This window comes from Amblyraja radiata, chromosome 39 (genome assembly GCF_010909765.2).
Source record: "Amblyraja radiata isolate CabotCenter1 chromosome 39, sAmbRad1.1.pri, whole genome shotgun sequence".
Lineage (NCBI taxonomy): Eukaryota > Metazoa > Chordata > Chondrichthyes > Rajiformes > Rajidae > Amblyraja > Amblyraja radiata.
The window spans coordinates 16,553,806-16,575,955 of NC_045994.1; the positions used below are offsets into that span (position 1 = coordinate 16,553,806).

The 22,150-nt window shown below is 50.7% G+C and overlaps 2 protein-coding genes across 2 annotated transcripts in view; one reads left to right on the forward strand and one right to left on the reverse strand.

Moving 5' to 3' along the window:
- The window catches only part of LOC116967225 (phytanoyl-CoA 2-hydroxylase interacting protein), a 32,638-nt gene extending 22,032 nt beyond the window's left edge, over positions 1-10,606 (forward strand). Inside the window, exons 3-5 of the mRNA XM_033013673.1 lie at positions 5,967-6,141; positions 8,834-8,951; positions 10,069-10,606. Coding sequence (XP_032869564.1) covers positions 5,967-6,141; positions 8,834-8,951; positions 10,069-10,606 — 831 coding nt within the window. The remainder of the gene's footprint in view (positions 1-5,966; positions 6,142-8,833; positions 8,952-10,068) is intronic.
- A 5,708-nt stretch (positions 10,607-16,314) lies between these two features.
- Positions 16,315-22,150, reverse strand: part of bmp1 (bone morphogenetic protein 1) — a 107,288-nt gene continuing 101,452 nt past the window's right edge. The window contains exons 18-21 of the mRNA XM_033013645.1: positions 21,926-22,053; positions 21,044-21,257; positions 18,429-18,679; positions 16,315-17,749 (exon numbers count right to left, since the gene is read on the reverse strand). Coding sequence (XP_032869536.1) covers positions 17,615-17,749; positions 18,429-18,679; positions 21,044-21,257; positions 21,926-22,053 — 728 coding nt within the window. The 3' untranslated portion in view covers positions 16,315-17,614. The remainder of the gene's footprint in view (positions 17,750-18,428; positions 18,680-21,043; positions 21,258-21,925; positions 22,054-22,150) is intronic.

The following is a 22,150-nucleotide window of genomic DNA, read 5'->3' on the forward strand; positions in this document are numbered from 1 at the left end:
GTTGTCTCAGAGCCATGGTAATTCACCACGGTTACAGGCCCTTCTGCCCATCCTGTCCGTGCCAACCCAGATGCCCCATCTAAGCTAGTCCCATTTGTCCAAGTTTGGCCCATATCCCTCTAAATCCTATCCATGTATCTGATCAAACGTCTTTTAAATGAGTGATAGTCATACATTGTGGAAACAGGCCCTTCAGCCCAACTTGCCCACATGGCCAACATGTCCCAGCTACACTAGTCCCACCTGCCTGTGTTTGGTCCATATCCCTCCAACCCTGTCCTATCCATATACCTGTCTAACTGCTTCTTAAACGTCGGGATAGTCCCGGCCTCAACTACCTCCTCTGGCAGCTCGTTCCATACCTCTGTGTGAAAAAGTTGCTACTATTAAGCATTAGTCCCTCACCTCACCTGTCACCTCTTCGTTTTGTTAATTAATTAATTGAATTGAAAATCAATTTCTTGGTAGTCAATATTGTTGATAAATGACTTCATGGTCCCCAATACTCTTGTGGGTGGCACAGTGGTGCAGCGGTAGAGTTGCTGCCTCACGGCACCAAAGACACCGGTTTGATCCCGACCACGGGTGCTGTCTTTGTGGAGTTTGCACGTTCTCCCTATGACACTGGGTGCTCTGATTTCCTGCCATATTCCAAAGACGGCAGGTTTGTAGGTTAATTGGCTTCTGTAAATTGTCCCTGGTGTGTAGGGAGTTGATGGGAATGTGGGATAACATAGAACTGTGTGGGTGGTCATTGGTCAGCATGGACTCGGTGGGCCGAAGGGCCTGTTTCCATTATGTATTCTCTGAATTAAACTACTCTGTATTTATTCTTCCAATGTTTAAGAACGTTTTTGAAACAATTAGACAGGTACATGGATAGAATAGGTTTAGAGGGATATGGGCCAAACAAAGGCAGGTGGGACTAGTGTTGATGGGGCATGGTGGTCGGTGTGGGATGGGATGAAGGGCCTGTTTCCAAGCCCAGCTGCCGCAGAGTAATCCCTCCACTTGAACAGCAGATGGGAGCAGCGTGAATGTCCTTCCTTGTGACCTGACGGCGTGCCAACGCTGGCTATCTGAAATGGCAGCAGAAGTCAAAGATACTAGAAATCTTTGGCAGAAATCGCTGCACACACACACGGCCCGTCAGGGAAGGAGACACGGAATTAGCATGTTTCATCAGCTCAGTCCCTTCCCACTTTTCTAAGGGTGATCGCTGGTCAGTGCGGACTTGGTGGGCCGAAGGGCCTGTTCCCATGCTGTGCCTCTAAGCTGTAAACTTCATACTGTGTGCGTGTGTGTGCGTGTGAGTGTGAGTGTGTGTGTGTGTATGAGTGTGAGTGTGTATATGTGTGTGTGTGTGTGTGAGTGTGTGTGTGAGTGTGAGTGTGAGTGTGTGTGTGGGTGTGTGTGAGTGTGTGAGTGTCTGTGTCTGTGAGTGTGGGGGAGAGGGAGAGGGGAGAGGGGAGAGGGGAGAGGTGAAGAGGGGAAGAGGGGAAGAGGTGAGAGGTGAGAGGTGAGAGGGGAAGAGGGGAAGAGGGGAAGAGGGGAAGAGGGGAAGAGGGGAAGATGGGAGAGGTGAGAGGGAAGAGGGGAAAGGGGGAGCTGGGAGTGGGGAGAGGACCAGGGGCTGCTGTGTCTTCGATATAGACTGGCTGAGTCTGTGCTGCCACCCTTGGCCTCGCTTCCACTTACTGATGCAACGTGTTCCTGTGTAATTGTACTGACATCTCCCACTTTACACAAGACCCAGCGCACTCACAGCGGAACGCCGAGTGACACTAATTGATTTGTTGCATAAAGGTGACAATTCACGTGGGATTTGGATAATGTCTCCACAAAGGACACAAAACAGTTGTCAGTGATTACTCCAACCTGTTACTCAGTTACTCCCTGAGTTCCATAGTTCCTGTTACTCCCCCCTTGTTCTCCCCTCCACCCACACCCCTCCCTCTCACTTCTCCTCTCCTTATCTGACACCTCTTTGCCTCCTATCCACATCGAGCCTTTGCCACTTACTCTACCCACCGGCCACTCAAACACTCCCTCCTCTGTATCCAGGCGTTTCCCCACCCCACCTCTCTTCTCCAGCTTTCTCCCCCCGACTCCAATCTGAACAAGGGCCCCGACCCCAAATATCACATGGAATGATAACTCTGAACATGAACCCCAACAAGAAACTGCAGATGCTGGTTAATACACAAAAGGACACAAAGTGCTGGAGTAACTCAGCGGGTCAGGCAGCATCTGTGGAGAACATGGATAGGTGACGTTTCACAGAGTGCTGGAGTAACTCAGCGGGTCAGGCAGCATCTGTGGAGAACATGGATAGGTGATGTTTCACAGAGTGCTGGAGTAACTCAGCGGGTCAGGCAGCATCTGTGGAGAACATGGATAGGTGACGTTTCACAGAGTGCTGGAGTAACTCAGTGGGTCAGGCAGCATCTATGGAGAACATGGATAGGTGACGTTTCACAGAGTGCTGGAGTAACTCAGCGGGTCAGGCAGCATCTGTGGAGAACATGGATAGGTGATGTTTCACAGAGTGCTGGAGTAACTCAGCGGGTCAGGCAGCATCTGTGGAGAACATGGATAGGTGACGTTTCACAGAGTGCTGGAGTAACTCAGTGGGTCAGGCAGCATCTGTGGCGCTAAGGAAATAGGCAACGTTTTGGGTCGAAACCGGTAAGGGTTTCGGCCCGAAACGTTGCCTATTTCCAGAAGGATTTCGGCCCGAAACGTTGCCTATTTCCTTAGCTCCATAGATGCTGCTGCACCATAACTCAGTGGGTCAGGCAGCATCTGTGGAGAACATGGATAGGTGACGTTTCACAGAGTGCTGGAGTAACTCAGCGGGTCAGGCAGCATCTGTGGAGAACATGGATAGGTGACGTTTCACAGAGTGCTGGAGTAACTCAGCGGGTCAGGCAGCATCTCTGGACAGAAGGAATGGGTGACGTTTCGGGTCGAGACCCTTCTTCCTGCTGTAATCTCTCCCTCTTCCCACACCCCTGCATATCTGACTCTATCCCTCTATCTCTCTCTATCTATCTCTCTCTCTCTCTCTCTCTCTCTCTCTCTCTCTCTCTCTCATTCTATCCCTCTCTCTCTATCCATCTATCCATCGATCTATCTATTCTGGAGTATTTGCGTACAGTTTTGGTCTCCAAATCTGAGGAAGGACATTATTGCCATAGAGGGAGTGCAGAGAAGGTTCACCAGACTGATTCCTGGGATGTCAGGACTGTCTTATGAAGAAAGACTGGATAGACTTGGTTTATACTCTCTAGAATTTAGGAGATTGAGGGGGGATCTTATAGAAACTTATAAAATTCTTAAGGGGTTGGACAGGCTAGATGCAGGAAGATTGCTCCCGATGTTGGGGAAGTCCAGGACAAGGGGTCACAGCTTAAGGATAAGGGGGAAATCCTTTAAAACCGAGATGAGAAAAACTTTTTTCACACAGAGAGTGGTGAATCTCTGGAACTCTCTGCCATAGGGTAGTTGAGGCCACAGTTCATTGGCTATATTTAAGAGGGAGTTAGATGTGGCCCTTGTGGCTAAGGGGATCAGAGGGTATGGAGAGAAGGCAGGTACGGGATACTGAGTTGGATGATCAGCCATGATCATATTGAATGGCGGTGCAGGCTCGAAGGGCTGAATGGCCTACTCCTGCAGCTAATTTCTATGTTTCTATCTATCCACCCCTCTCTCTCTCTCTGTCTTTCTCTCTGTATCTCCGTGTCTTCTTGGGTTTCAGAGGTCCCAAACCCAAGGAAGAGGTTGGCGGAGAGACACCAACTCTGTTGGTCACATGCGCTGGTACTGATAAAACCAAAGTGCGATTTTGCCACAGATTAGATGTAGATAAGTGTTTCCAAGGCAACGCTTGTTCGTGGTACAATTTAATTTAATTGGAACGTGGGTTGAGCCAAGAGAGAGAATAAAAAGCAGTTCATCTATACCATGCACCGAATATCTTTTAATCCACTGCCCTCCAGGTTCTTCACAAACAGCGGGAGCCACTGACCTTCCGAATGTGGAGCTGCCAGTTAATTAGCCTGGAAAGGCAACCGGTGATAAGCGAATGCAGGACATACAGTGTTACTGTATGTAACGGCAGATGGCACAATGGGCTAAGTGTTCGGCTGGCAACCGGAAGGTAGCCGGTTCGAATCACGCTTGGAGTGCATACTGTCGTTGTGTCCTTGGGCAAGACACTTCACCCACCTTTGCCTGTGTGTGAATGTGTGTGAGTGATTGGTGGTGGTCGGAGGGGCCGTAGGCGCAGATTGGCAGCCACGCTTCCGTCAGTCTGCCCCAGGGCAGCTGTGGCTACAGAAGTAGCTTACCACCACCGAGTGTGACTGAGGAGTGAATGAATAATGCGATGTAAAGCGCCTTGAGTATTAGAAAGGCGCTATATAAATCCCATCCATTATTATTATTATTATTATTACTGTGCCACAGTTAGAACATAGAACAGTACCGCACATAATGTCTGTGTTAAACATAATTATGTGTAAGATGGAACTGCAGATGCTGGAAAAATCGAAGGTAGACAAAAATGCTGGAGAAACTCAGCGGGTGAGGCAGCATCTATGGAGCGAAGGAATAGGTGACGTTTCGGGTCGAGACTCACACGCTGAGTTTCTCCAGCATTTTTTTTATAATCATAATTGTAAGTTATTAGCCAAATATGTTTTGCAACATACGAGGAATTTGCTTTGCCATACAGTTAAACCAAAAAAGCAACAACACATGAAAATTTGGCATAAACATCCACCACAGCGGCTCCTCCACATTCCCCACTGGGACTCCTCCACATTCCCCACTGTGACGGAACGCAATAAAGTCTTATCTTCTTTCTTCCTTTTCTCCCGTGGTCGGCGGAGTCGAACCATCCACAGTCGCGGTGATTGAAGCTCCTGGATATGCCTGCACATGAGTCATATCCATCCATTCCCTGCATATCCCCGAGTCTATCTAATATAGACGCATAATGCTGGAGTTATGCCCCTGTCCCACTTAGGAAACCTGAACGGAAACCCCTGGAGACTTTGCGCCCCACCCAAGGTTTCCGTGCGGTTCCCGGAGGTTGCAGGTGGTTGCCGGAGGTTGCAGGTAGTGGAAGCAGGTAGGGAGACTGACAAAAACCTCCGGGAACCGCACGGAAACCTTGGGCGGGGCGCAAAGTCTCCAGAGGTTTCCGTTCAGGTTTCCTAAGTGGGACAGGGGCTTAACTCAGCGGGACAGGCAGCATCTCTGGAGAGAAGGAACGGGCGACCTTCTGGGTCGAGACTCTTCTTCAGACTGTCTAATAGCCTTTTAAACACCACTATCGTATCTGCCTCCACCGCCACCCCTGGCAGCTCTTTCAGGTACTTAACACCCTCTGTGGGAAAAAAAAACTTGCCCCAGAGAACTCCCTTTAAACTTTGCCAAGCTCACCACAAAGCTGTGCCCTCTAGTCTTTGATGTTTCCACTCTGGGATAAGAATGTTGGGCGAGTCCAGAACCAGGGGCCACACACAGTCTTAGAATAAAGGGGAGGCCATTTAAGACTGAGGTGAGAAAAAACTTTTTCACCCAGAGAGTTGTGAATTTGTGGAATTCCCTGCCACAGAGGGCAGTGGAGGCCAAGTCACTGGATGGATTTAAGAGAGAGTTAGATATAGCTCTAGTGGAGTCAAGGGATGTGGGGAGAAGGCAGGCACGGGTTATTGATAGGGGACGATCAGCCATGATCACAATGAATGGCGGTGCTGGCTCGAAGAGCCGAATGGCCTCCAGCTGCACCTATTTTTCTATGTAATTGTAATTTAGTTAATATGAGTTTGATCATAGAGTGGTCACCTCTACCCTCACCCCTGCCCCCACCAGCACCATCCCCACCGTCTCACGCACCCACCTGTACAGGCAGCAGCTCAGGTAAACTCATGTCCCTGTTCTTGTCTTTCCAGGATGTGCCCACCAAGTTGGTGGCCAAGGCTGTGGCTCTGCCGATGACTGTCCGTGGCCACTGGTTCCTGAGCCCCCGCACTGAGTACAGCGTGGCTGTACAGACCGCCGTCAAACAGAGCGACGGGGAATACCTGGTGTCCGACTGGAGTGAGGTGGTGGAATTCTGCACCGGAGGTGAGCAGGTCGACAAACGCACCAGTCAGCACCCCCTCACACACACACACACCTAAGTCCCAGTGCCAGCCAGCGGCGGTACTTAGAGTCAAAGAACCATGCAGTCATCCAGCCTGCAAACAGGCCCTTCGGCCCATCTTGCCCATGCCAACCAAGATGCCCCATCTACACTAGTCCCATTCGCCCAGATCCCTTGAAACTTTGTGTCGGAAGGAACTGCAGATGCTGGTTTAAACTGAAGAAAAATCTGGAGCAATTCCCCAGGCCACGCAGCATCTCTTGAGCCTGAAGAAGGGTCTCCACCCGAAACGTCACCTATACCTTTTCTCCAGAGATGCTGACTGTCCCGCTGAGTTGCTCCAGCTTTCTGTGCCTATCTTCCCTCTAAATCTCTCCGATGCATGTTTCTGTCCAAATGTCATTTTAATGGTGTTTTTGGTACCTGCCTCAACTATACCGCTGACAGATCGTTCCGTACACCCACCACCCTCTGTGTGAAGAAGTTGCCCCTCTATATAACCATATAACCATATAACAATTACAGCACGGAAACAGGCCATCTCGACCCTTCTAGTCCGTGCCGAACACATAATCTCCCCTAGTCCCATATACCTGCGCTCAGACCATAACCCTCCATTCCTTTCCCATCCATATAACTATCCAATTTATTTTTAAATGATAAAAACGAACCTGCCTCCACCACCTTCACTGGAAGCTCATTCCACACAGCTACCACTCTCTGAGTAAAGAAGTTCTCCCTCATGTTACCCCTAAACTTCAGTCCCTTAATTCTCAAGTCATGTCCCCTTGTTTGAAACTTCCCTACTCTCAGTGGGAAAAGCTTTTCCACGTCAACTCTGTCTATCCCTCTCATCATTTTAAAAACCTCTATCAAGTCCCCCCTTAACCTTCTGCGCTCCAAAGAATAAAGCCCTAACTTGTTCAAGCCCTCTGGTTCCTATCAAATATTTTCTCTCTTGTCTTAATTGATCAGATGGTACTCAGGGCCAGTGTTGTAAACTGGTTGCTCTGAGATATATTGGATGTCATTATGTATGGGTCATAGTGACACTTCCTGAACAGCTCCTCATTACACTCGATGATACTCAGTGAATGGTCAATGCTGACTGTCCAGCACTCATTTACTAATGCATTTCATTCCCTGCACTTGCCCATCGATTAAGATTATTAAGGGTTTGGACACGCTAGAGGCAGGAAACATGTTCCCGATGTTGGGGGAGTCCAGAACCAGGGGCCGCACACAGTTTAAGAATAAGGGGTCAGCCATTTAGAACGGAGACGAGGAAACACTTTTTCTCACAGAGAGTTGTGAGTCTGTGGAATTCTCCACCTCAGGTGGAGGCAGGTTCTCTGGATGCTTTCAAGAGAGAGCTAGAAAAGGTTCTTAAAAATAGCGGAGTCATGGGGATATGGGGAGAAGGCAGGAACGGGGTACTGCTTGGGGATGATCAGCCATGATCACATTGAGTGGCGGTGCTGGCTCGAAGGGCCGAATGGCCTACTCCTGCACCTATTGTCTGTTGTCTATTGATTCCCTTCTGATTCCATCACTTATCCATACACTTGGGGACATTTTACAGCAGCCAACTTACCTGCCAACCTGCGCGTCTTTGGGATGTGGGAGGAACCCACACAGCACACAGGGAGAACGTGCAAACTCCACACAGACAGCAGCGGAGGTCAGGATTGAACCTGGGTTGGTTGTGGGCTGCCGTGGGGCCGAGGCTCTACCAGCTGTGTCAGTGCCAACCCATGACGCAGTGATATCAATACAACTAAATCTCCCAGACCTACCTCGTGAACACGGACACTTTCCACAGAGATGTCCCATCGATGCCAACAACCTCCCACACACATCCTGTTCATACATCATATTCGTCGCAGAAACCGCCTCTCTCAGAGATACAATCGAACTATCAGCGTACAGTGTGTGTGAATCCTGGCATACTTGGGTTCTGCCTGTGGGTACGGGCACAGCAGGAGATCCCGGGGTAGAGGGGGCACTGGGCCGTTCAATTGGCAGATCCCTGGTAACTCGAGCCACCAACTCTCTCACTCCCAAATAAGGGACAAAAGGTCAAAATCCGGGACAAATTCCCAACGGCAATTCGTTGACCGACTCGGCCGTGGCTGGGTGAATGATGAGTTGGCCCGGGTGCTGGACTGTACACAAAGCCCAGCCGGCCAGCGGGCCAGCTGAGGAGTTTTGGCCCCGGCGCCCCATCCAACTCATGAACCGATGATCGGCCATGAGAAGGAGAGGTGGTGGTGGTGTCGGCGGTAAGCGGAGGTCCGAAGGCTGGACAGCTGGGGACCGACGGACGGGGCCAGTGGCGAGGTGCTGCTGCTGCACTCCATGGGCTGCACTACGTCGGGACGGGTGAGGCGGGGCCGGCTGACAGTTCCCTCGACCCAACAAGGCCAGTCCCGTACAGGACAAACCAATTTAGCCCAATACACGGGATGTCCCGGCTAATACGGGACAATTGGCAACCCTTCTGGTATCCAACCTCTGAAACACAAGCGCGGGGCTCGTGTGGACTTGGGGGGTGAGTCAAGCATGAACCACCTCAGGTAATCGACAGAGCAAGCGGTGGATGGAAGTCCATGTTGGACTGGGGGGAGATGGCAGTCTGTAACGTACCTCACTCCCTGTTTGTGTCCCATCCAGATTATTCCACCGCCCACCTGAAGCAGTTGTTGGAGAAGGCAGAGGTGATCGCGGGTCGGATGCTGAGGTTCTCTCTCTTCTATCGCAACCATAACCAGGAATACTTCGAATACATAAGGTAGTCAAGAGAGTTTGTAGTCATGGGTCCTGTACCTTCTACCTGATGGTAGCGGAGAGATGAGTGTGTGGCCAGGATGGTGTGGGTTCTTGGCAGCCTTTTTGAGGCAGCGACTGCGATAGATCCCTTCGATAGCGGGGAGGTCAAGAGCCAATGATGGACTGGGCAGTGTTTACAACATTCTGCAGCCTTTTCCGCTCCTGGGCGCTCAAGTTGCCGAACCAAGCCACGATGCAACCGGTCAGCATGCCCTCTACTGTGCACCTGTAGATGTTCGAGAGAGTCCTCCTTGACATACCGACTCTCCGTAATCTTCTCAGGAAGTAGAGGCGCTGATGTGCTTTCTTTATAATTGCATCAGTGTTCTGGGACCAGGAAAGATCTTCGGAAATATGCACGCCCAGGAATTTGAATTAGGTATTAAACTCATCACCCATTTGTATTTTAACTTGCAGTCAAACACCAACCTCTCGGTACTTTTTCCCCATCCCTGGCCCACTCCTCATCCAAGTCATCTCCTGTTCTGAGCTTGTCCAAAACTGCCATCATTAACGTGCCTCTAATCACATCCCAGCCAGAGGAAGCTGGAGTAACTCAGCGGGACAGGCAGCATCTCTGGAGTGAAGGGATGGGTGACGTTTCGGGTCGAGACCCTTCTTCAGACTGGGAGTCAAGGGACATAGAAACATAGAAAATAGGTACAGGAGTAGGCCATTCGGCCCTTCGAGCCTGCACCGCCATTCAATATGATCATGGCTGATCATCCAACTCAGTATCCTGTACCTGCCTTCTCTCCATACCCCCTGATCCCTTTAGCCACAAGGGCCACATCTAACTCCCTCTTAAATATAGCCAATGGCCTCAACTACCCTCTGTAGCAGAGAGTTCCAGAGATTCACCACTCTCTGTGACATAGAGATATGGAAGGGTAGGGTGTGAAAATAAAAGATCAAAGGTTGACCATTTTTACACCTTACCGTTCCACTCTTGTGACGGGACCAGGGGGGTGTTTGATGGGGCGGTGTAGAGGTGGGGTGGTGGTGGCCGGTGCTTTGGGGGGATTTGGTGAGTGGTGGTGGTGATGGGACGTTGTTCACACTGAGCGGTGGCATTGCAGGTCCCACCATGACGGAGTGATGCAGCCTTACCTGAAGGACAGCAGCGGCAGCCACGGCTCCCCAGTCAACGGGATGCTGCACGGGATCTTCTTCAGCTGCAACACCGAGTTCAACACGGGCGAGCCGCAGCTGGACTCGCCCTACGGCCGGCTGCACTTCCAGGTGGAGGCCGAGCAGCTCTTCAACCCCAACACCAACCTGTACTTTGCCGACTTCTACTGCATGTACACCGCCTACCACTATGCCATCCTGGTGCTGTCACCCAAGGGCTCGGCCGGAGACCTCTTCTGCCGCGACCGGCTGCCGCTGCTGGACAGCGCCCACAACCCCTTCCTCACCTGCGTTCAAGGCCCAGACGGGCAGCTGGTCTACCACCACGCCCAGGACCTCATCTTGGAACTGATCTACACCCAGCCCCTCAGCCTGGCTCTGGGCACTCTGGGCGAGATCGGAGGTCACCAGATCATGAGTCTCTCCACTGCCAATGCCAAGAAGGACCCCAGCTGCAAGACCTGCAACATCAGTGTCGGCCGTTAGGTGGGAGGTCGGGCAGGTGGAGATGAGGTTGGGGGGGGGGTTATTGGGGGGGGGGGGGGGGGGCAGTTGAAGCCAATGGTCAGATACACTGTGAACACACAGCCTTCGAGACACTGGGGGAGTTGGGGTGAAGACCTTCAGCTGGAGGAGGTTGTCTCTCCCAGATACTTCAGTCAACCACCATCCACAAGAGGGCACAAGAATTGGACAAAAGCACCAACAAATGGAGATGTCCAACCTACAAAAGGTGCTAATGTGACACAATCACAGTGGAGGCGGTCCCATTATACACCGGGACCTCCCCACTCCATGCATCTCCCCGCCACTGGGCAGCATGGCCCATCAAATTCATTCAAGTGGCTCGCCGTCGAAGCCCCTTCAGGAAAGGCAGCCGCACCATCCAGCCTCCAGCTGTAGAGTGATGTCTCGACTTCTCTACAACGTACATCGCCACTGCCCTCGCTCGCCATTCGCCACGACCCGGCCAAAACCAGCATCCGTCACGGATGTTCCAAACCATGACAGCACAAGTGGAGTTCCAGCTAAAGACTTTATCAATGACGCCTGCAACCACTTCCAGCCCCGACTCCCACCCCTCTCCCACCCCTCTCCCACCCCTCTCCCACCCGTCTCCCACCCCTCTCCCAACCCTCTCCCAAATGAAGCACAATATATACTTGAATGTTTCCCAATCAAAAGCTACTTGCAACACTGCGAATCCAAGGGTCCTCCCGCTCACAGCCAGTTGGACCAGGGTTGGTGGGTGAGTTTTCTTCATCCAAACCGTGGCAGTTCAGACTCGCTCAGACTGCTCCATCTTTCAAGTACTCTACGGCTATTCCTCAGCAAGGACAACGAGCTCTGTCTGAACACCGCCCTGATTATTTCCAGGCAGGGGGAGGTTGGGCAGGCTAGCACTTTATTCCCTGGAGCGCCGGAGGATGAGGGGTGATCTTATACAAGGCGGACGGAATCAATAGACAATAGGTGCAGGAGTAGATCATTCGGCCCTTCGAGCCAGCACCGCCATTCAATGTGATCGTGGCTGATCATCCCCAATCAGTACCCCGTTCCTGCCTTCTCCCCTGACTCCGCTATCTTTAAGAGCCCTATCTAGCCCTCTCTTGAAAGCATCCAGAGAACCGGCCTCTCCTGAGGTAGAGAATTCCACAGATTCACAACTCTCTGTGAGAAAAAGTGTTTCCTCGTCTCCATTCTAAATGGCTTACTCCTTATTCTTAAACTGTGTGTGGCCCTTGGTTCTGGACTCCCCCAACATCGGGAACATGTTTCCTGCCTCTAGCGTGTCCAAGCCCTTAACAATCTTATATGTTTCAATGAGATCCCCTCTCATCCTTCTAAACTCCAGAGTGCACAATCATGAGGGGAATAGAACGGGTGAGAGCCCTGAGTCTTTGTTTTTAACCCAGAATAAGGTAATCAAGATGCAGAGGACATAGGTTTAAGGTGAGAGGGGTAAGATTTAATTGGAACTTGAGGAACAACCTTTTCACACAGAGGGTGTACGGAAGGGGTTGCCAGAGGAGGTAGTTGAGGCAAGAACAATAACAATATTTAAAAAAACATGTCGACAGGTACATGGATGAGAAAGGGGCGACAGGGTGGCACAGCGGTAGAGTTACTACCTCACAGCACCAGAGACCCGGGTTGGATGCTGTCTGTGTGGAGTTTGCACTCTGACCACGTTTTCCCTGTGACCACGTGGGTTTTCTCCGGGTGCTCTGGTTTCCTCCCACACTCTAAAGACGAGCAGGTTTGTAGGTTAATTGGCTTGTGTAAATTGTCCCTAGTGTGTGTAGGATAGTGCTAGTGTGAGGGGTGATCGCTGGTGGGCATGGACTCGGTGGGCCGAAGGGCCTGTTTCCATGCTGTACCTCTAAGCTAAACACAGGGGGGGGGGGGGGGGTGAAGGGTTGATCAAGAGCTACAGGACCAGGTGAAACGTGGGGGGTCGGAGATGTGTAGATTGAGGGAGAGGAGCCCAAATCAGGAGTGTGTTGGAAGGAACTGAAGATAGACACTAAATGCTGGAGTAACTCAGCGGGACAGGCAGCATCTCTGGAGAGAAGGAATGGGCGAGACCCTTCTTCAGACGACACCCATTCCTTCTCTCCAGAGATGCTGCCTGTCCCGCCTGAGTTACTCCAGCACTTTGTGTTTATCTTCTGTTTAAACCAGCATCTGCAGTTCCTTCCTACACCTTCTCTCCAGAGATGCTGCCTGTCCCGCCTGAGTTACTCCAGCACTTTGTGTCTATCTTCGGTTTAAACCAGCATCTGCAGTTCCTGCCTACATTCACTGTGGGAGAGTCTGTCCACCATCAGGCCAGTCACTGCCACCTGGTGGCTGAGTCTGGTCAGCTCAGTATTTTGTCCACAGTTTAAAAACAAGACCTAGGAAGCCAAGGTGTTTAAGAAGGAACTGTGCAGATGCTGGAAAATCGAAGGTGAACAAAAATGCTGGAGAAACTCAGCGGGTGCAGCAGCATCTATGGAGCGAAGGAAATAGGCAAAGTTTCGGGCCGAAACCCGTAAGGGTTTCGGCCCGAAACGTTGCCTATTTCCTTCAGTCTGAAGAAGGGTTTCTCAGCGGGTGCAGCAGCATCTATGGAGCGAAGGAAATAGGCAACGATTCGGGCCAGTTTCGTTTGGAGCTTGTTCCATACATCTCCCACCCTTTGTGTGAAAAAGTCACCCCTCAGATTCCTATTAAATCTTTTCCCTTTCATCTTAAACCCATGTCCTCTGGCCCTCGATTCCCCTCCTCTGGGCAAGAGACTGTGCGTCTGCCCGATCTATTCCTCTCATGATTGTGTCCACCTCTATAAGATCTCCCCTCATCCTCCTGCGCTCCACGGAATAGAGACCCAGTCTGGCCAACCTCTCTCTCTCTCTAGCTCTGACCCTCGTAAATCTCCCCTGAACCCTGGCCGTTTGAGGGGAATCAGGGATATCTGTCCTCTTAAGTGTCAAGGCCACGGGACACATATTCCCACAAATCTTCACCGGCTGGGACAGGCAGCTGACTCACATTTGCAACACATTTCGCTTTACACGCTCAGTTTAAAACTAACCAGTGCATGAAAAACAAGAAAAGATATTCTAAGCTGTGTCGGGTGAGCCTATCTGCCGCTGCATTTGGTGTTCTGTGTTTCTACGCAAGCTGCTGTGACAGAGTTGAGCAATGCTTACTTATGCTGCACGTTGTGAGATTCATCAATAAATGCTTCAGCAAAGGCCTGGTGTCTGTGGAATGATGCGAACTCTCGTTGGAGGAGTGAATGAGGAGGCCCAGGAACTAACTCTGTCCAACACGTCTCCGACAAGAGAGAGGCACTGCCCACGGGAGGACAGAGACGGGGAGAATGGGTCAGAGAGACGGGGAGAGACGTGGAGAGTCGGGGAGAGACGTGGAGAGACGGGGAGAGTCGTGGAGAGTCGGGGAGAGTCGTGGAGAGTCGTGGAGAGTCGGGGAGAGACGGGGAGAGACGGGGAGAGATGGGGAGAGACGGGGAGAGACGGGGAGAGTCGGGGAGAGACAGAGAGAGACGGGGAGAGTCGGGGAGAGACAGAGAGAGACGGGGAGAGACGGGGAGAGTCGGGGAGAGACGGGGAGAGACGGGGAGAGACAGAGAGAGACGGGGAGAGTCGGGGAGAGACGGGGAGAGACGGGGAGAGACGGGGAGAGACGGGGAGAGACGTGGGGAGAGACGGGGAGAGTCGGGGAGAGACGGGGAGAGTCGGGGAGAGACGTGGGGAGACGGGGAGAGTCGGGGAGAGATGGGGAGAGACGGGGAGAGACGGGGAGAGACGGGGAGAGACGGGGAGAGACGTGGGGAGAGACGGGGAGAGTCGGGGAGAGACGGGGAGAGTCGGGGAGAGACGTGGAGAGACGGAGAGAGTCGGGGAGAGTCGGGGAGAGTCGTGGAGAGTCGTGGAGAGACGGGGAGAGTCGGGGAGAGACGGGGAGAGTCGGGGAGAGTCGGGGAGAGAGGCAAAGAGGGAGATTACAGAAGGGAGGGAGGGAATGATAGCTAGAGAGAGAGAGAGATAGAGAGATGGTGGCAGAGGGAGGAAGATAGATGGGAGGGAGGGACTGAGGGGTAGAGAGAGAGAGAGAGAGGGAGTGGGAGAATGGCAGAGGGAAGGATGGAAGGATGGGGAGCTGATGGAATAACTGAGAGGGAAAATGATGGCTAAAGAGATGGAATGGTGGAGAGAGGAGGGAGCAACTGGCCAAGAGAGAGATACAGAAAGAACTAGATCCACACGATGGGAGAGACAAGGAACTGCAGATGCTGGAACCTTCAGTATAAACACAACGTGCTGGAGGAACTCAGTGGGCCAGGCAGCATCTTAGGGGGGGATGGACAGATGATGTTTCGGGTCAGGACCTGTCTTCAGACTTCACACAGTGGGACATATCAACAGAACGAGACAAGAGGAGTAGGATGTGTAGGTTGAGAGGGGTGGAGAGGGAAAGAAGGGAGGAGAGGGCAGCGGCCACCAGGGGTCCACCTGCCAAGCACAGTGAGGCTTCACTGGGTGGGATGTCTGATGCTTCTTCAAACATTCGTCACGGGAGGAAACCGGAGCACCCGGACAAAACCCACGCGGCCACGGGGAGAACGTGCACACTCCGTACAGACAGCACCCGTAGTCAGGATCGAACCCGGGTCTCCGGCGCTGTGAGGCAGCAGCTCTACCCGCTGCACCACCGCGCCCTGATATCACTGAATGCTCGTGATTGGGCTGTCGTTCGGTGAAAGGGCATCGAGGTTCGAGTGCAGTGAACTGGGCTCAAAACTCTCAACTAAGAAATAAAACTGGTTCAGGAGGACTTTGGTCCACAGTAATGCATCAACGGATGCGGCCAAACTCAGGCAGTGGCCCCTGTAGGTGACAGGATGTTCACACAAACACACACACACTGTCTTGTTAGCTACTCCCAGTTGCTGCTCATTCAATCACACCTGGCAGTGGATTCTTCACGGACATTACTGGCAGAATGCACACACTTAATCTCCCACTGGCTTTACATTTGGAGATCCAGACACTGGAGCAATGGAGAGGAGGAGCAGTGGCAAACACAGGCTGGGAAATCTTTAGGAAGGAACTGCAGATGCTGGTTTAAACTGAAGATAGACACAAAAAGCTGGAGTAACTCAGCGGGACAGGCAGCTTCTCTGGAGAGAAGGAATGGGTGACATTTCAGACCTGCCCTTCTCTCCAGAGATGCTGCCTGTCCCGTTGAGTTACTCCACCTCTTTGTGTCTATCTAGGGTAAATATTGGTTAACTTAACAGAGGTATCTGTTTAGGGTGGCACAGTGGCGCAGATGGTATAAATGCTGCCTCACAGCACCTGAGACCTGGGTTTGATTCCTGCAAACTCCGCACAGACAGCACCCGAGGTCAGGATTGAACCCGGGTCTCTGGCACTGTGAGGCTTTTTCACCATGCCCCTTCCCAAGTTCAATCAGTCGTTCATGTCTGGTCTATCATGCTAGAAGATCGTGGCTGATCTTTGCACAAACCTCCATATACCTTTGTCCCTCTTAATATTTGACATTGAACAGTAGCTGCAGTGTGTTTTGGGACAGACTAAACAGGGTGCACCATGAATGCAAGTCTTTCCACTTCACTCAAGACGAGAACGCACAAAGTTCAAAACAGGACAACCAAATACAAAAGCTGCAGTATGTCTTTTTATTGGGCTTCACAGAATGAATACCAGCCAAGTATCTCCAGCAACTCATGTTGTATGTACTTTGTCAGCCAGGTGGGATCACAGCTTCCAGCCCTCTTGTCCCCACGTGTTCTACGGAATACAGGAAGCAATTTCCAAAGGGCCTGTCCCACTTACGTGATTTTTTCGCCAACTTGCCAGCACTCGTCATAGTCGCAGCAGGTGGCCGAAAATCTTCATCGTGTTGAAAATCCAGCGGGGACCAGAATAAGGCACGACTCTTTGGGCGACATGTCGCGGGGGGTGACGCCTGCGTGGTTGTGAGTAGTCGTACCTGTTTCTGGTTGCCGTTGGATTTTCGACGTGTTGAACATTTTCGGCCACCTGCTGCGACGATGACGGGTGCCGAGAAAAACACGTAAGTGGGACAGCCCCTTAATCGGTCGTTCGGTGAGACAGGCGCCAGAATTCAAATTGACGGCAGGATATCAAAGCCGGTCGTTAAATCCGCAATGCAACTTATCCAGAGATCCTTCTTGGCAGACCGCAACTGTGATTTAAGGTGGACACACACTGCGCTGCAGAAATAAACACTTTGGAGACCAGGACTAGGGGCTGAAGGGACTGTTTGCATGTGGCCACGTTTTGTTGAGCAGGTAGTTCCATTGAGAGATCGTCTCAGCTGAGCACCATTCGTCAATGGAGGGAACGGTTAAATGCCTCCTTGTCCACTGGCAACAGGACTCTGGCACAGAGCGTGCACTGGGCGTGCGAGAGTGGGGTGCACTGGCTCGGAGAAGACCTTAGACAAGCCTGGTATCAATTCAACAGCTCTGCTGGCAACCCAGTTGAGATCAGTACTAGATAGTCTGCTACTTACCTCGTCGCTCTTGGTCACGGCTTGCGACTTCAACAGTAAACAAAGCCCTAGAGAGGTTTCACAGAAGTCCAGGGACCATTAAGCTACTCAATGGACCCATCTCAGGTGTTGTCTGAAAGAAAGCCAATGTCCACTAAAAGCGACCCACACAACAGCTTTAGATCACGTTCCCTTCAGGAGATGTCATCTCTCACAACACAGTCCGTTTATGGTTAAAACACTGCAAAGCTGAGACGCATGTTGGGTCCCAGTCATTGCTGCTTTGAAGCATCACATATCATAATACACTCGAGTCATTTCAGCTTGTTAAAATGCCGAAATTTGGGAAATGGCTATGTTCCTCGTGTCAAAATTTACAGTACGATTTAAAAAAAAACTTGCAAACTCCAGTCTGTGTGTGTGTGTGTGTCAAGAGTTGGATTATTTCCTCAAGTGAAGAGTGTCTTGGAATTTGGTGCTGGTGTAGCGGGCGTGGAATCCCTTCTTGTTAATGGTGTCGTCTGTGTGGAACCGGATCATGATGGAATCTCCAGCAGAGTAAATCTCCTCCGGAGGCTGAAACAGAACACATCTACCTGTCATCTCAGGCTCGTTATCCCCCTGCCAACATCCTTGCGGCGCGCGGCAGGACGTTGACACACGGTGACGTAACCATGCGTCACCACGCGATACGTGCGAGACGTCGGGACGCCAACGTACGGCGCCAATGCGTCAGCGCACGTACGCGATGCGTCACCCAGGTGGCGTGCGAGGATTTCGTTCCTGTACTAAATGCTGGAGCGCCGCGCGATTCCACGCCTCACCATGCGCAACGTATGCGCACCCCACGCGTTGACCTAATTTACATATAACACGTAAATGAGGCGCAAATGACAATCTGATTTAGTGGGACAGGCCCTTAACAAAATGGAACCATCAGTAATGGTCCCTATTTCAGACCATATCATCATGCAAGGAGCTGATTGATGAAGCAGCTAATGATGGTGATGATGATGGTGGTGATGATGATGATGATGATGATGGTGATGTTAATGATGATCAGGCTGAGGCTTCAGTGCTGAGGAATTCCAGCAAAATCCTGGGACTGAAATGCTTGTCCTCCAACCACCAGGTCCCTCCCTCATTCCCCCACCTTCCCGCGGCCCTGTAGGTTAACCCTGTAGCCTGCGGAGAGTTTTGTTACAGGGCGACAGACTGGGACAACTGTAGGAGAAGCAATGAAGCAAGTCCTTACCCCCGAGCCACAGAACCGGCCCAGTCTTGGGGCAGTGTCGTCCGAGCCGTCAAACAATTCCATGTAGTCATAGCCGCAGTCTGCTTCCTCCTCGATCTCAAAGGTCTGGAATATCAGCTCCACGCCGTATCCCTCCTCAGCCTGGATCACCCACTGGCAGTCCGCACCCTCGGGGTAATTATTATCCCCAAACTGGGAGTGGGAGTACACATCCTTGGTCTTCACTTCTGCCTTCAACCGCCCGCCACATTCTACAAGACAGAGCATGAATGCACAAGTCAGTAATATCCCAGTAATACACCTTCTTACAGCCCAGTGGTATGAATATTAATTCAATATGAATATTAATTCCTCTAAACTTCAAGTAACTACATTCCCTCTCTCTCTATCCCTCCCCCACCCAAGTCGCACCAGCTTCTTGTTCTCACCCAACATACAGCTAACAATGGCCTGTTTACTTTTTTGCATATCTTTCATTCATTATAGATACATAGATACATAGAAAATAGGTGCAGGAGTAGAGGCCATTCGGCCCTTCGAGCCTGTACCGCCATTCAATATGATCATGGCTGATCATCCAACTCAGTATCCCGTACCTGCCTTCTCTCCATACCCCCTGATCCCTTTAGCCACAAGGGCCACATCTAACTCCCTCTTAAATATAGCCAATGAATTGGCCTCAACTACCTTCTGTGGCAGAGAGTTCCAGAGATTCACCACTCTCTGTGTGAAAAAGTTTCTTCTCATCTCGGTCCTAAAGGATTTCCCCCTTATCCTTAAGCTGTGACCCCTTGTCCTGGACTTCCCCAACATCGGGAACAATCTTCCTGCATCTAGCCTGTCCAACCTCATAAGAATTTTGTACGTTTCTATAAGATCCCCTCTCAATCTCCTAAATTCTAGCGAGTATAAACCAAGTCTATCCAGTCTTTCTTCATATGAAAGTCCTGACATCCCAGGAATCAGTCTGGTGAACCTTCTCTGCACTCCCTCTATGGCTATAATGTCCTTCCTCAGATTTGGAGACCAAAACTGTACGCAATACTCCAGGTGTGGTCTCACCAAGACCCTGTACAACTGCAGTAGAACCTCCCTGCTCCTATACTCAAATCCTTTTGCTATGAAAGCTAACATACCATTCGCTTTCTTCACTGCCTGCTGCACCTGCATGCCCACTTTCAATGACTGGTGTACCATGACACCCAGGTCTCGCTGCATCTCCCCTTTTCCTAATCGGCCATTGTTCTTTATCTCTCTACATCATCGCCTGTATCTCTCGTTTCCCTTTCCCCGACTAGTCTGAAGAAGGGTCTCGACCCGAAATATCACCCATCCGTTCTCTCCAGAGATGCTGCCTTTCCCACTGAGTTGAGTTAAGTAAATAAGTTTATTGGCCAAGTATTCACATACAAGGAATTTGCCTTGGTGCTCCGCCCACAAGTAACAACATGACATACAATGACAGTTACGAATGACTCAGAAAACACTAAACATTAATAATAATAAAACATTAATGATAAAACACCATTGATCAAGCATGTGAACCAACAAAATACCAGATCAAAGGGAGGCTACAGATTTTTGGCTGTTGAGTAGAGCAACTACTCGTGGATAAAAACTGTTTTTATGTCTGGCTGTGGCAGCTTTGACAATCCGGAGTCGCCTTCCAGAGGGAAGTGATTCAAAGAGTTTGTGGTCAGGGTGAGAGGGGTCAGAGATGATCTTGCCCGCTCGCTTCCTGGCCCTTGCAGTGTACGGTTCATCAATGGAGGGAAGGTTGCAGCCAATAACCTTCTCTGCTGATCGGACGATTCGCTGCAGCCTCCAGGTGTCGTGCTTGGTGGCTGAGCCAAGCCAGACCATGATTGTTGTGTCCGTTCTGAGAGCTTGTTCCCAGTCACAAAGATTGTAACGTCATGCTGCGATTTGCGTAAAATAATCGACTAACAAAATAACAAACGGCACGAAACACACAGTTAAATAATAATTTAAGAAATATGTGAATTATCAATATGAATCCGCGTGTACATATTACCAAAACACCCAAATCTGAGGAAGGACATTATTGCCATAGAGGGAGTGCAGAGAAGGTTCACCAGACTGATTCCTGGGATGTCAGGACTGTCTTATGAAGAAAGACTGGATAGACTTGGTTTATACTCTCTAGAATTTAGGAGATTGAGAGGGGATCTTATAGAAACTTACAAAATTCTTAAGGGGTTGGACAGGCTAGATGCAGGAAGATTGCTCCCGATGTTGGGGAAGTCCAGGACAAGGGGTCACAGCTTAAGGATAAGGGGGAAATCCTTTAAAACCGAGATGAGAAGAACTTTTTTCACACAGAGAGTGGTGAATCTCTGGAACTCCCTGCCACAGAGGGTAGTCGAGGCCAGTTCATTGGCTATATTTAAGAGGGAGTTAGATGTGGCCCTTGTGGCTAAGGGGATCAGAGGGTATGGAGAGAAGGCAGGTACAGGATACTGAGTTGGATGATCAGCCATGATCATATTGAATGGTGGTGCAGGCTCGAAGGGCCGAATGGCCTACTCCTGCACCTAATTTCTATGTTTCTATGTTTACAATTCAATCCCGTGCCGTTGTTGGAGGCTTCTTACCAGAAGTGTGCGTGGCTTCAAAGCCTCTCTTCTGTACAGAGTTGTCAGAGAAGAACTTAATGAACATCCTGTTGAAGGTGGAGGTTAGAGGCTCAGGCTTCTTGCTACCACAGAATCTCCCAATCACCTTTGCCTTGGCGTCTTTGCCGTCATAGAGCTCCAAGTGATCGTAGGCACATTCCTGGTGCTGCTCAATATCCAGCTCGTTGAACGCCTTCCAAGCAAAACCAACAAATCCATTATGTGCGGGGTTTTAGACAATAGACAATACTACAGGAGTAGGCCATTCGGTCTAACCAGAAGGCCAAGATTTACTATCATTGACTAAAGAAAATAGAGCAGAGGAGGAATTTTTACACTATGTCAATGTCAGATTCTCACAGGCAGTCCCTTCTGCCCATCAGCTATCCACCATCCATCAATCACCCACCTGTGCTAGTCCTAACGCCAATCCTATGGAGGAAGGAACTGCAGGCGTTGGTTTACACCGAAGATAGACACAAAGTGCTGATGTAACTCAGCGGGGCAGGCAGCGTCTCTGGAGAGAAGGAATGGGTGATGTTTCGGGTTGAGACCCTTACTCAGAGTGAGCTCAGACTGGGCCCCATCTTCGTTGCTTATGCTTGCTCGGTTTAAGGTGAAGGGGAAAAGGTTTAATAGGAATCTGAGGGGTAATATTATCGCACAAAGGGCAGTGTGTATGGAGCGAGCTGCCAGAGGAGGTAGGGGTTATCCCAACATTTGAGAAACAGTTGGGCAGGTACATGGATAGGACAGGTTTGGAGGGATATGGACCAAGCGCAGGCAGGTGGGACTAGTGTAGGTGGGACATGTTGGGCCGAAGGGCCTGTTTCCACACAGTATCACTCTATGACCTCTTACCAGTTTCACACGGTGCCCAGGTGTGGTTACGATCTCCCAGGTACATTCCTTACGGCTGGTATACTTATCAGGCCAGTTGGGGCTGGTGATGACTCCTGAAACACTGTTGACTTTGTGTTCACACCCGGCTGCAAAAATAAATCACACGTTGACAGTTCCCTTCACAGAGTATGTTCAAGATTCAAGATTCAAGAGAGTTTATTGTCATGTGTCCCAGATAGGACA